We start from the raw sequence: 14,014 nt of genomic DNA, 5'->3' as shown, positions 1-14,014 counted from the left end.
CTTGTGTGTCGTGGATGTGCCAGGAACCCGGCCCTGACACGCGGCCACCACTGCCCTGAGCCCCTGCAGGCCTGACCGGGCTTTCTCCCCGACCCTGCAGGTTCCCCTCCCTCTCAGTCTGCCGCTGAGAGCAGGAACTGGAAGCCTGGGAAGGAGGTAGGTGCTGAGGGCGCACAGGTGACAGGAGCTGAGAGGGAAGATTCCAGGCAGAGCATCCCAGGGTTCAGGTTGTCAGCCCACTACTGCCCGCTGTGGCTTTGGTGAGTGGCGGGCAAAGGCCCCTCTTCGCCCAGCCGCATTCTGGGGTATCGTGCCCAGATTACTGAGGTGCTAGGTTCAAACCTGCTCCAGAGACACGGTGGCTGCCGACAGAGCTCTGGGGGCAGGGACGCCATGAGAGGGAGCCTAACGCTGGCTCGGGTGCTGTGGAAGCAGGAGCGGCTGCATCCTGTACGTGACAGGACTCAGCTGGGACCCACTGGCTGCCCGCCAACCTCACCCAGCCCGGCCCTTCTGGGCTGTTAAAGGCTGCTGCCTCCCCGTCCCCAGCACCCACAGCCCCACAAGTGGCAGGAGGAGCAACCTGCCTTCTGGAATCCGGACACATGCACACGAGAAATGCAGAAAAGACATTTATTACCAAGCTATAAATTAGAGGTGGCGGGGTGGGTGGGGGGAGCCAAGAAGTCACGTGTGGGGCTTCTGCCCTTTTTCTCTGTCCTCCTGGGCCTGGATTTTGAGTTCCTCGTCCAGGCGCTCCTTTGCGCGGACCACCTAGTGGGTCACAGATAATCAGGCCAGGAGGCCAAGCCTCTGCCCCATACCCCTTGCCCACATCGGACAGCCTCTTCCCGTCAGCCCAGGTCTGTTTTTTGGAGGGCAGTGGGTGGATACTAATGCTTCCTTCAGTGGTGCCCCAGGGTCAGGGGGTGGTCTGGGGAGACAGAGCTGAGCTGCAGGGGCCCAGCGCATGCTGTAACCTCTGTGAGCTGAAAGCTTTTTCTAGCACCCCACCGGCTGGGGCTCCTGCTCCTTCCAAGTCCCAGCTGCGGGGAGGGAGGGCTGTTGTCTGGGGTGACACAGCCTGAGTGGCTGGACCCCGCAGAGCTAAAGCAGTCAGAGGGGTGGCAGTTCAGGGGGACTCCCTGAGGCTGGGGCACCATGGGAAGGCCCGGCAGTTTTCTGTGCTAAGCCCTTAGCTGGCCAGCTCCCCCGACTGGGAATCGAGCCCCGGGTGAGGAGAGGGGGTCCCATGACTTACTTCCTCCCAGAATCAAAGACCACTCACCTTTGACTGCAGGTAGAAAGAGCCACCCACGGATTTGTCATTCACCTTAAATAAGTGTTCATAGTTCTGCAGAGGAGAGGGGACGGGTGAGAGGGCTGCAGACTGCAGGCGAGAGATGCCGGGCAGGCTATGTGGGGCCACATCAGAGAGGCAACAGGGCTCCTCTCCACCCTGTGTGCCACATGCAGCTGTTGTGGCCACTAAGAGGCAGAGATGAGGACGGATACCCTGGAGGGCAACTCGGCTGCTACCGGCAAGCACTCTGTCTCTACAACTCTCCTGCCTCAGGCCTAGAACTTCACCAGCAACAGTGACTCCCGCAAGTTGGAGTCCGAGCCGGGTATGACTGCAGCCTCCACATCGGACCTCCTTGGCCAGGCCTCCCTTCACTCTTCCCGCCCTGGCAGCCTCTCCCCTTCAAACTTCGGGCGGCCCAGTGGCCTCACCTTCTGGACCTCCTCGGGGCTCAGCTTGGACACGTTGAGAATCTGCTGTGCCTCCTGGAGGCTGAGGCCGGAGAGGTTGGAAGCGGCTGCAGACCGGTGTCCAGCGCGTCCTCGGGCATCAGCTGCGGCCCGGCTGGCTGTGTGGACATGTGGGTGATCGCTCAGTCCTCAGCAGCCCAGACTTCACCCTGGGCCTTCCAAGTTGGTGGCTCACCCCTGCCACCGGCACAGGATGAGAGACACAGGGACAGGTGGCTAGGAGCTGCCTCTTCTCCTGGAGTGGTTTCTTTTTTAGGGGGTAGAGGCTGGGAAAGTGAGGACAGACGTGCCTCACTGGAGGATAAGGGCAGGGTCTGACCACTAAAACTGGTTCCTGGTCCCCAACCTAGACTATGAGATGACCCTGTCCCCCAACCCCCATATCCCAGGGGCACAGCAAACTGGGGAGCTTTAGGCTATGATGGGGACTGTACAGTGGGGCTGCGGGCAAGAGAGGGCTCTGCAGCAGCCCAGCTGCCCACCTGTCACCTAGACCACCAAAGCCACTGCGTTGGATGACCTCTTCCCTTTCAGTGACCCCAGAAACTAGAATCAGGAGCTGCTAAACTTTTCCTAAAGGCTCAGAGAGTAGCTATTTTAGACTTTGCAGGCTAATGAGCCTGCACTGGAACCATTCAACTCTGCCTTGAGAGCAGCCTGTCAGCCGGGCACAGTGGCTCACTCCTGCAATCCCAGCACTTTGGGAGGCCGAGGCGGGCAGATCACGAGGTCAAGAGATCGAGACCATCCTGGCCAACATGGTGAAACCCTGTCTCTACTAAAAGTACAAAAATTAGCTGGGTGTGGTGGCACATGCCTGTAGTCTCAGCTACTCGGGAGGCTGAAGCAGGAGCATTGCTTGAACCCAGGAGGCAGAGGTTGCAGTGAACTGAGATCACACCCACTGCACTCCAGCCTGGGCAACAGAGTGAGACTGTCTCAAAAGAAAAAAAAAGGGCTGCGTGCGATGGCTCACACCTGTAATGCCAGCACTTTGGGAGGCCGAGTTGGGTGGATCACCTGAGGTTGGGAGTTCAAGACCAGTTTCACCAACATGGAGAAACCCCATCTCTACTAAAAATACAAAATTAGCTGGACGTGGTGGCGCATGCCTGTAACCCCAGCTACTCGGGAGACTGAGGCAGGAGAATCACTTGAACCCGGGAGGTGGAGGTTGCAGTGAGCCAAGATCTCGCCATTGCACTCCAGCCTGGGCAACAAGAGCGAAAACTCCGTCTCAAGAAAAAAGAAAAAAAGAAAAAAGAAAAAAGAAAAAAGAAAGCAGCCTGTGGGTATGTCTATGTTCCAATCAAATCAATTTACAAAACCAGGGCCAGGCGCTGTGGCTCACACGTGTAATTCCAGCACTTTGAGGAGGGCGCATCACCTGAGGTCAGGCGTTCCAGACCAGCCTGGCCAACATGGTGAAACCCCGTCTCTACTAAAAATACAAAAATTAGCCCGGTGTGGTGTCGGGTGCTTGTAATCCCAGCTACTCAGGAGGCTGAGGCAGGAGAATCACTTGAACCAGGAGGCAGAGGTTGCAGTGAGCCGAGATTGCCCCACTGCATTCCAGCCTGGGTGACAGAGTGAGACTCCATCTCAAAAAAAAAAAAAAAATTATGTTTACAAAACCAGGTATCCGTATGGGCCAGTGTGCCAGCTCCTGCCCTGGATGCTGTTGATAACCAGGTCCCCACTAAAGGATGCCCTGGTCTGGCACCATCCCCCACCATGGGAAGTGCCCCAGGCTACCCACACTGCAGAACCAGCAGGTCTGAGGTGCCCATGGCTACGGGGAAAATCTGACCTGGAGAGGAACTCCCAACCCAAAGGGGAGACAGACCCATGCTTACCTGCAAACTCCTGCCGCAGGGCCCGTGCAAAGGCCCTGCCCACCACCTGCACACCCATCACAATGATCTGCGCCAGGTACTTGGCCTGTGGGTAAATCAGGCACCCGCTTAGCAGGCTGCTCCCTGTGGGCCCACAGAGACGGGCCCTGGAAACGGCTGCCAAGTGGCAAGGCTCCTGGAGACCCGAGGTCATGAAGCACAGAGCTGCAGCCCCAGGCCACCCCCTCCAAAGCACCCTGAATGAAAGCTTCCGTGGTGGGTGGCTTAGTTACTCACTGGGCAGGCAGTTGGGGGGGGGGTGAACTTGACGGAGCTCCCAGAGGCAGTCTGGCCCCCCATCATCCTTCAGAAAAGGCAGAGAGGAGCAAGGCAAAGTGGCTGCAGCCACCAGCTTCAGGAAGAAACACTGTGGTCTGGGACCCAGAACACAGGGACAGTCCTGGACCTGGCAATATCTCTCTCTCGACCTTGGGGCCCACAATCACTCTTCTTGAGTTTCTGAGATCAGGCCCAACCTTTATTTTACCAGTGGGGAAACAGATCTGTCCTAATTCTCCCAAGTCTGATGAGTTTAAGTCCATTCCATTCAATAAAACAAAGTTACTAAGCAAACTTGTTTCCATCTTCAAGGAACTAAAAGCCCACTAGGAGGGTATTTCAACACACTATGGACCAAATGATGAGGGACAGTCAGGCTCGTTCATTTGTTCAGCCAGTGGTTCACCCATTTGTTCACACATCTGCTGAGAGTCTACTCTGCTCAGCACTTGAGCACAAAGCTACACAGAACCTGGTCCCTGCCCTGAGTCGGAGCACACTGCTGGCCCGGCAGGGAACCCCACTGTCGCACAGCAGGCTGAACATGCTGGAAGGCTACACGTGTGATCCCATGCCGCACGGAGGCCCTGGGGAAGACTCAGTAAGAGGCGACCGGAAGCACAGAGTCGAGAACAAAAGCTCAAGACTGAGATGGGGTTCTGTGAGAGGAGGGGACTCCTCCTGGGCTGGGCTTTGCAGGGCAGGTAGAATCATGACGGAAATACTAGGGCTTTCTAGGCAAAGGGACTGGGTTGAGCCAAAACTGGCAGGAGAGAAGGGAGAAGGGAGTTCCTGCAAGCAGCCAACAGCCTACGCTGGCCTGGGAAAGACTGTGAATCTGGCGGATGACAGGGAAAGATGCACAGATCTTATGTGAAACAAAGAGATTATATATAGACAGCATTTACAAAGGACCTTGTGACTGCAAAGCTGTAGACGCGGGGGCGTGGCGAGGGCTGGAGGCGGCTAGGCATAGGTTGAAAGCTCATGCGGCACAGCCAAGTGACTTTCCCTTTCTTCTTAGTGCTTTTCTGTAGATTTCCCTTCAGTCAACAAGTATCAACTGAGCCCGCACCCCAGGCACAGCGCCAAACAGCCAAACACGTTCAATTCATTGTGCCTTTTAATTCTGACAACTCGGGGGTGGGGGGGCCGGGGTTGCTGACTGGCCTGAGGACACACAGTGGGTGCCTCAGAGGCAGACGGGAAACCCAAGGCTGGCGCTATCAGTCACCGCAGCCACTACGCAGGGTCCCGGGGTCTGAAGGGAGGGCTCCTGGGCAAGCCGACAAGTATCAAGAACCCAACCCAGAGGCTAGAAGGGCTCGCTCCAGATTCCAGTGGATTCCACTTCAGAGCTGGCCTTCTTCAGCCTCCGAGGACCTGCTCTTTCCTTAACAGGCGGGATGTAATTACCGGCCATTGGGGAATGAACAAACACAAGTGGGTTGAGATTTCAAAAGTAGGTGGAAACTTCGTAACTTCTGGATTTCACAGCAGAAAGCAGAGGCCAGAGGAGACCCTCCTGTGATCACAGCGAGGGGCAGGGCTCTGGCCAGCTGTACCCTCCTATAATCATGGCACGGGGCAGGGCTGGGGCTGTACTGCAGGCGAGGGCGGGTCAGGAATGCACCTGCTCACACCTGCAGTCTCAGGTGACTTCGCCTCCTTCCTACAGCCCCTCCCTAGTGGAACAGGAGGCTCAGGGATGGGATGCTGGTGCTGTCTGAAGGACAGAGGTGAAAGGCAGAGAGTCCCCTCCGCCTGAAACACAGCTCAGGTCTCAAACTACCCCTCCCACCAACTCGGTCCCTCTGCTGCTATCGCACGGCCTTGCAATCACTTGTTTACTATTCTGCCAAGGCCAATGACTGTTGCAAAATAATGAACGTTAAAAGCGGAGGTCATAAAGCGGCGTGATGGCCTGTGGCTTTAGCTGCCTAGAGCTGCAGGGCAGAGGGTGGCTGGACTGCAAAGTTTCAGCAGACTGGACGGCCCATTGAGGCCAGCAAGGTTCCCATGGGAGGCATCTCCCAGAAGAGGCAGTGTAGTGTAGTGGTTATACCTGCAGGCTTTGGGATAACATGTGTGCAAATCCCAGCTGTGCGACCACAGACATGTTCTCAACTCCTTTGAGCCCCAGTGTGCCTACCTGTAAAATGTGGCCACCAATAAAGCTGTCATATGGATTAAATGAGATAATGCCTGTCAAGTGCCTGGCACAGAGCCTAACGGTACAGTAGATGCTCAATAAACACTGGTTTTCATTCCTTACTGTTTCACAAACTCTGTCAATGACCAGGCACTATGAAGTAACAAAGCTTCTTTCAAAATAGCAGCTCATTTGATATAGGCCCTTTGCTTCCTCAGGGGTGAAGGCTGCAGAACACCATACTACATTCCCTCAGGGAGCTGGGAAGGAGCAAGGCAGCAGAATGAGAACCACGTTGACCTGGGACCAGAACCCTAGCTTTGTTTCTCAATAGCTGTGTGCTCCTGGACAAATTACTCAACCTCTCTGAACCTGTTTTTTTGTTTGTTTGTTTTGGGTTTTTTATTATTTATTTTTTTGAGACTGAGTCTCGCTCTGTCACTCAGGCTAGAGTGCAGTGGCTTGATCTCAGTTCATTGCAACCTCTGCCTCCCAGGTTCAAACGATTCTCCTGCTTCACCCTCCCAAGTAACTGGGATTACAGGTGAACACAACCAAGCCTAGCTAATTTTGTATTTTTAGTAGAAATGAGGTTTCACCATGTTGGTCAGGCTGGTCTCAAACTCCTGACCTCAGGTGATCCACCTGCCTCGGCCTCCCAAAGTGCTGGGATTACAGGCGTGAGACACCACGCCCGGCCTTTTTTTTTTTTTGAAGCAGAGTCTAACTCTGTCGTCCAGCCTGGAGTGCAGTGGTGCAGTCATGGCTCACTGGCAGCCTCAGCCTACCAGCCTCAAGAGATTCTCTTGCTTAAGCCTCCCGAGTAGCTGGAGCTACTTGTACTCAGCCTCCGAGGACCCGCTCTTTCCTTAACAGGCGGGATGTGATATGGGCCATTAGGGGAATGAACAAACACAGGTGGGTTAGGATTTCACAAGTAGGTGGAAACTTCGTAACTTCTGGAGGCTGGGCACACGCCACCACACTTGGCTAAATTTTTGTACTTTTCTGGAGAGATGGGGTTTCACCATGTTGCCCAGGTGTGGTCTTGCACTCCTAGGTTCACATGATCTGCCTGCCTCAGCTTCCCAAAGTGCTGGGATTACAGGCGTGCGCCACTGGGCCCAGCCTACCTCAGTTTTCTTAACTGCGAAATGGAGAGAATAATGCCCTCCTCACAAGAGGACAAAAGGCTCTCAGGAGGCAATGCCATTAACACCACATGGACAGACAGCGGCAGGCCCAGAACTAGGCGGTACAGCCACGCCCCTCATCCACCTATCCAGTACCCCAATGTCCCCTGAGCTTCCACCATGGGTCAGGCTGCATTCAGAGCTCACTCACAGGGAGCAGATCTCTGCCAGCTGTGGCTACCATGGGTGACCAAACCAACCACTACCTGAGGCCCCTCCCAGAGGCTCCAAACATCCCATAGTCCACTGACTGACAGTTGGGCCTGAGGGTCCCAGGTGAGAGGACCCAGCTGACTTGGCATCCAACTTCAGGCCACGTGGCTGTCAGACAGCAGCAGTTAGAAGCACAGGATCCAACCCTGGCACGCATGGAGGCAGCACATGCACCTCCTTGCTGGGCAGCAACCTGGCCCGAGGCAGGACCAGAGCCCAGCAGCTGGGACCACACACAGTGCTGTGGGAGGCACTCAGCAATGGGGCTTACACTGACTTGTGTCTGAGATTCCCATGCAATGCGCCATTGAGGCCAAGCCCCAGGCTCCGGGTAGATAAGCAGACAGCCTGAGACTCACTCTCTTCTCAAGGACACTCTGGTCACCCAGGGCCCCTGAAACAGATACAGGCATCACAACTAGACAGGAGAAAGGTCTGGACCACAACTGCAGCACGTGCCACGACAATCGGGGCCCGGCCAGTGACGGGCACAGCAGGTGCCCCCGATGCATCTGAATGAATACGGCTGTTGCAGCCTTGCCCAACCTGATGTCTCATGAACTCCATGTCCCCAGGCAGGGTTTCCAAGCGCCTCCTAACTCTTCTGCAGGAGGGTTCTGGCCATCTCCCAGAACACACACAATTCTCCACTGCCGCCTGCAGATTTGGTCCACTCCCCAGCGTGGCATTCGCAACGCCTGGTCTGGCCTCAACTTCTCACCCTCATCTCTCTCCACGCTGCAACCACACCCTCTGATCCTAGAGCCGCTCTCATACTTCTGTACTCCTCAGGGCCTCTGCTGTTCTGAGTTCCTGCACCTTGAACATCCTCCCTTCTACCCTGATCCTGTCAAAACCCAACATCCCTCAGGACTTAACATCATCCCCCCATCCCTCAGGTGAAATCCTTCCCAGGCTCTCCCATGTATACCTTCCGACAGCACTTTCTTTTTTTTTTGGAGACAGAGTCTGGCTCTGTGGCCCAGGCTGCAGTGCAGTGGTGCGATCTCGGCTCACTGCAACCTCCGCCTCCCAGGTTCAAGTAATTCTTCTGCCTCAGCCTCCCGAGTGGCTGGGACTACAGGCGCCCACCGCCACACCCAGCTAATTTTTTTTTTTGAGATGGAGTTTTGCTCTTGTTGCCCAGGCTGGAGTGCAATGGCATGATTTCGGCTCACCGCAACCTCCGCCTCCCGGGTTCAAGCAATTCTCCTACCTCAGCCTCTCCAGCAGCTGAGATTACAGGCATGCGCCACCACGCCCAGCTAATTTTGTATTTTTAGTAGAGACGGGGTTTCTCCATGTTGATGAGGCTGGTCTCGAACTCCCGACCTCAGGTGACCCACCCACCTCAGCCTCCCAAAGTGCTAGGATTACAGGTGTGAGCCACTGTACCCGGCCAATTTTTTGTATTTTTAGTACAGACAGGGTTTCACCGTGTTACCCAGGCTGGTCTCGAACCCCTGAGCTCAGGCAATCGACCCACCTCAGCCTCCCAAAGTGCTGGGATTACAGGTGTGAGCCACTGCACTCGGTCAGCACTTTTTTTTTTTTTTTTTGAGACGGAGTCTCGCTCTGTCACCAGGCTGGAGTGCAGTGGCGCGACCTTCAGCTCATTGCAAGCTCTGCCTCCCGTGTTAAGCCATTCTCCTGCCTCAGCCTCCTGAGTAGCTGGGACTACAGGCGCCTGCCACCACACCCGGCTAATTTTTTGTATTTTTCGTAGAGACGGGGTTTCACCGTGTTAGCCAGGATGGTCTCCATCTCCTGACCTCGTGATCCATCCGCCTCGGCCTCCCAAAGTGCTGGCATTACAGATGTGAGCCACCGCGCCCGGCCAGTACTTTCTTTTCTTGTTAATATACTATCACGCTGGGTGCGGTGGCTCAGGCCTATAATCCCAGCACTTTGGAAGTCCAAGGCAGGAGGACTGCTTGGGCCCAGAAGTTTGAGACCAGCCTGGCAACGTGGTGACACCTAACTACAAAAGATATAAAACATTAGCTGGGCATAGTGGAGCATGCCTGTTGTCCCAACTACCCAGGGGGCTGAGACTGCTCGGGAGGATGAGATGGGAGGATCACCTGAGCCGCAGGAGGTTGAGGCTGCACTAAGCTGTGACTGTGCCACTGTACTCCAGCCTAGGAGACCCATCCTGGGCAACACAGTAAGACCCCATCACTACATAAATATAAAAATTATCCAGGTGTGCTAGCACCCACCTGTAGGCCCAGCTACTTGGGGGTTTAAGGTAGGAGGATCGCTTGAGCCCAGGAGTTCAAGGCTGCAGTGACCTAGGATCGTTGCACTGCATCCTAGCCTGGGCGACAGACAGAGATCCTATCTCAAAAAACAAACAAACAAAAAAACCCATGAGTTTTGGGACAGAGTTGGGCTCAAAAGAGGTCTCTGACACCGTGCAATGCATGACTATGGAGGAGTCAAAACTGTCTGGGGCTCAGGTTCCTTATCTGTAAAATAAGGACAATGACAGCAGAACTTCATAAACATTAAATGAGAGACTCTACATAAAGCCTCAGCTCAGGGGCTGGCACTTGTAAGCTGTTAGCTGTTACGTTATCCTTATTACTATGTTAGTTAAGAAGTGGCTGCAGGCCGGGTGCGGTGGCTCACACCTGTAATCCTAGCACTTTGGGAGGCTGAGGCGGGCAGATCACGAGGTCAGGAGATCGAGACCATCCTGGCAAACACGGTGAAACCGTCTCTACTGAAAATACAAAAAAAAAAAAATTAGCCGGGCGTGGTGGCGGGCACCTGTGGTCCCAGCTTCTAGGGAGGCTGAGGCAGGAGAATGGCGTGAACCCGGGAGGCAGCAGAGCTTGCAGTGAGCAGAGATCGTGCCACTGCACTCCAGCCTGGGCGACAGAGCGAGACTCCGTCTCAAAAAAAAAAAAAAAAAAAAAAAAGGAGTGGCTGCAACAGAGTCACTTGGGGAACTTATGTATGCAGAACCTCCAGGGATAGGGCTCAAGAACCTGAACTTTTATTTTTTCCCCTCTTTTTTTTTTCCTTTTTGAGAGAGTTTTGCTCTGCCGCCCAGGCTGGAGTGCAGTGGCACAATCTTGGCTCACTGCGTTTCCTGCCTCCCATGGCACAAGATACCGAGGTGCCGGAGCGCCGGTGGCTCGCCTGTAATCCCAGCACTTTGGGAGGTCGTGAGACGGGCGGATCACCAGGTCGCAGATTCTGAGACCATCCTTGGCTAACATGGTGAAACCCCGCCTCTCTACTAAAAAACACAAAAATCTGAAATGGTGGCCTGGAGGCGCTGGATTGCTCAATCCTTAGCATCGGAGGGCCGAGATCGGCGGATCACGAGCCGAGATCGCATCTCATCCTGGCTAACACGGTGAAACCCGCCTCTACAAAACACAAAAAACTAGCCGGTGCGGTGGCGAGCCTGTAGTCCCAGCTACCGGGAGGCTGAGGCAGGAGAATGGCGCGGACCCAGGAGTATGAGCTTGCGAGCTGAGATCCGCCACTGCACCCAGCCCGGGCGACAGAGCGAGACTCCGCCTCAAAGGGCGTCTGTGCCGGGCGCTGGAGGGATATTTCGTAGTCCCAGCGTCGAGGCTGAGGCAGGAGGACGCATGGAACTGGAGGCGAGGCCAGTGAGCAGGATCCGCCATTGCATTCCAGCCTGGCGGCAGATGCAGACCTCGCCTCAAAAAAAAAAAAAAAAAAAAAAAAAGAGATACTGAGTCTCCAAGCAGCTGGGATTACAGGCATGCGCCACCATGCCCGGCTAATATATATATATATATAAAATGTGTGTATGTATACATATAACATATCATATATAAAAATATGTAACAATATATAGTATATATAAATATATGTAGTATATATAATACATATATATAATTTTTTTTCTTTTGAAACGGAGTCTCCCCTGTCGCTCAGGCTGGAGTGCAATGGCGGATCTCGGCTCATTGCAACCTGTCTCGCGAGTTCAAGCGATTATCCTGCCTCAGCCTCCCGGGTAGCATGGACTACAGGCGCACACCACCCCACCCGGCTAATTTTTTGGTGGAGACGGGGTTTCATCATGTGGGTCAGGCTGGTCTCGATCTTCTGACCTCGTGATCTTCGCTTCAACCTCCCAGTGCGCTGGGATTACCGGCGTGAGCCACCGCACCCGGCCAAATCTGCACTTTTAAAGGTTCCCCAGGTGACCTGACAGTGTGGCGCACGTCTGCTGACTGGCTCTAGGTGCCAACGGTATCATACGAACGCTCCATGCTCGGTGTCTCGGAGCCTAGTTCAAGTCCCAGGTCTGCCACTTCCCTGGAAAGGCCATTTTTCCACTGGGGACAACAACAGGGCAGCAACATCGACTCTGCAGCGCTGTAAGGTTCCAGGGCAGGGGAGGTGCTCACCGGCCAGCCCCATGCTCCACCGCCGCCCACGGCTGCTCGCTCACACGCGGGCTAGGCACAGCGCAACCACGTTTTCCCTGACCCTGAGGCCGCCGCTGCCGGCCTCGATCCCCCTGGGTGCAACGCCCCCAGACCATGCTTTCTGCCGGGCACGCAGGAGGCGCACGACTCCCGCCTCCCAGCCCGAAGCTCGCCGCCCGGCCCCCGGTCCGACTCGGCCTCCCCTCCCCGGTAGCCCTCGACTCGGGTCTCACCATGGCAGCCGCTCTGCCTCAGGTGCTCCAACTCCGACTTCCTGGCCCAGCGGCCGGGGCTCAAGGGTGGTCGCCGGGTCAGAGGTCAAGGGAAGCCGTAGAGAGCGCGTGCGCGACACGGCGCTGGGCATGCGCATTCCTTGGGTCCCGGGGCCGGGCGCCGGCAGTGTGGTAGAGGCTCGGGGCGGAGTCGGAGGCGGGGTTTGACACAGCGCGGAGCCTGCGTTGCGCTTTGGATAACTGGGGGCGGGCGTTGGGAGGGCGAGGGGCGGTACCAGGAGCTTCAACTGCCCGCGTGCCTACCCCGGTGCGCTGAAGCAGCTAAGCACATCGGTCAGACGTTGGGCGATTTCTGCCCTTGATTTTGCCAAAATATTTGGGAATGCAACATTATATGAAATCAATGAACATAATATGGAGTAGGATGCCAAATTCTCAGGAATACTTTAGAAAACAGCAAACTTCAAACTAGGTTTCATCCACATTCCTACTGCCTGGGAAGCTGGTTCCCTCCTTCAAATCTTTGCTCAAATGTCACCTCAATCAGGCCCACCAGGACCCCTTACAACGCCGTGACTTGCCCTCCATGAATGAAAAAAGTAACAGCTTTATTGAGATATAATCCATACATTTCATGATTTTCAAGTGCACAATCCAATGCCTTTTATTCACAGAGCTGTGCCACTGTCACCACTATTAGTTTCAGAATATTTTCATCACCCATTGGTCACTCCCCAGCCCCCTCCCCCAGCCCCTGTCAACCACTCATTTTTCTATGGATTCACAGGTTCTGGACACTTCATAGAAATGGAATCATGCAAGCCAGGTGTAATTTCAAAACTTTTAGGAGGCCAACGTGGATCGCTTGAGGTCAGGAACTCAAGGCCAGGCTGGGCAACATGGTGAAACCCCATCTCTACAAAGAATACAAAAATTGCCAGGTGTGGTGGCAGGCGCCTGTAACCCCAGCCACTCGGGAGGCTGAGTGGTGGGAGGATCTCTTGAGCCTGGGAGGTAGAGGCTGCTATGAGCTGTGATCACACCACTGCACTCCAGCCTGGGCAACAGAGTCAGGCCCTGCCTCAAAAAAAAAAAAAAAAAAAAAAAAGATAAAAATGAAAAATGAGAAAAAAAAAGAAATTGAATCATACAATGTGCAGCCTTTTGAGACTGGCTTATCCTCCCTTCTTTTTTTTTTTTTTTTTTTTTTTTTTTTTTTTGAGACGGAGTCTCGCTGTGTCTCCCAGGCTGGAGTGCAGTGGCGCGATCTCGGCTCACTGCAAGCTCCGCCCCCTGGGTTCACGCCATTCTCCCGCCTCAGCCTCCCAAGTAGCTGGGACTACAGGCGCCCGCTACCACGCCCGGCTAATTTTTTGTATTTTTTAGTAGAGACGGGGTTTCACCGTGTTAGCCAGGATAGTCTCGATCTCCTGACCTCGTGATCCACCCGCCTCGGCCTCCCAAAGTGCTGGGATTACAGGCTTGAGCCACCGCGCCCGGCCTATCCTCCCTTCTTGTCTCTATTTTTTTTCCCAAGACTCTGATCACCCTCTACCAAACCGCATAATTTATTTATTTATTTATTTTTCTTTTATTTTGAGATGGGGTCTCACCCTGTCACCCAGGCTGGAGTGCAGTGGCACAATCCTGCCTCACTGCAACCTCCACCTTCTAGGTTCCGGCGATGCTCATGCTCTAGCCTCCTGAGTAACTGGGATTACAGGCATGCACCACCACGCCCCATTAATTTTTGAATTTTTAGTAGAGACAGGGTTTCACCATGTTGGCCAGGCTGGTTTTGAACTACTGGCCTTAAGTGATCCACCCACCTCAGCCTCCCAAAGTGCTGGGATTA

The 14,014-nt window shown here is 54.6% G+C and overlaps 1 protein-coding gene across 4 annotated transcripts; it reads right to left on the bottom strand.

The window, feature by feature from the left end:
* Positions 1-619: 619 nt before the first annotated feature.
* PAM16 (presequence translocase associated motor 16) lies at positions 620-12,316 on the bottom strand. Of its 4 annotated transcripts, none has more exons than XR_004179886.1 (5): positions 12,160-12,316; positions 3,630-3,714; positions 1,735-2,039; positions 1,289-1,354; positions 620-774 (listed from the first exon to the last, which is right to left on the bottom strand). XR_004179886.1 is itself a non-coding variant. In XM_009195889.3 (5 exons), the coding sequence occupies exons 1-5, from the start codon at positions 12,160-12,162 to the stop codon at positions 688-690; spliced, it is 378 nt and encodes a 125-aa protein (XP_009194153.1). In that variant the 5' UTR covers positions 12,163-12,293; the 3' UTR covers positions 620-687. The 4 variants fall into 4 exon arrangements, 2 of the variants coding, with proteins under 2 accessions (XP_009194153.1, XP_021787406.2); XR_004179887.1 differs by having other exon boundaries at positions 1,735-1,950; positions 12,160-12,304; XM_009195889.3 differs by having other exon boundaries at positions 1,735-1,871; positions 12,160-12,293.
* Between the last annotated feature and the right edge of the window lie 1,698 nt (positions 12,317-14,014).

Source organism: Papio anubis, chromosome 18, assembly GCF_008728515.1.
Source record: "Papio anubis isolate 15944 chromosome 18, Panubis1.0, whole genome shotgun sequence".
In the NCBI taxonomy this organism is placed as follows: Eukaryota; Metazoa; Chordata; class Mammalia; order Primates; family Cercopithecidae; genus Papio; species Papio anubis.
This window is presented reverse-complemented; position numbering and strand designations above follow the sequence as displayed.

What these genes read in the sequence shown, in the direction of transcription:
- PAM16 (XM_021931714.2), bottom strand. Translation starts at nt 3,971, where the DNA reads ATGATGGGGGGCCAGACTGCCTCTGGGAGCTCCGTCAAGTTCACCCCC. An exon ending in GCCCCGAGGAGGTCCAGAAG is followed by an intron (nt 1,355 to 1,734) that starts GTGAGGCCACTG and finishes TCTCCTCTGCAG; the next exon opens with AACTATGAACACTTATTTAA. An exon ending in CTTTCTACCTGCAGTCAAAG is followed by an intron (nt 775 to 1,288) that starts GTGAGTGGTCTT and finishes GTGACCCACTAG; the next exon opens with GTGGTCCGCGCAAAGGAGCG.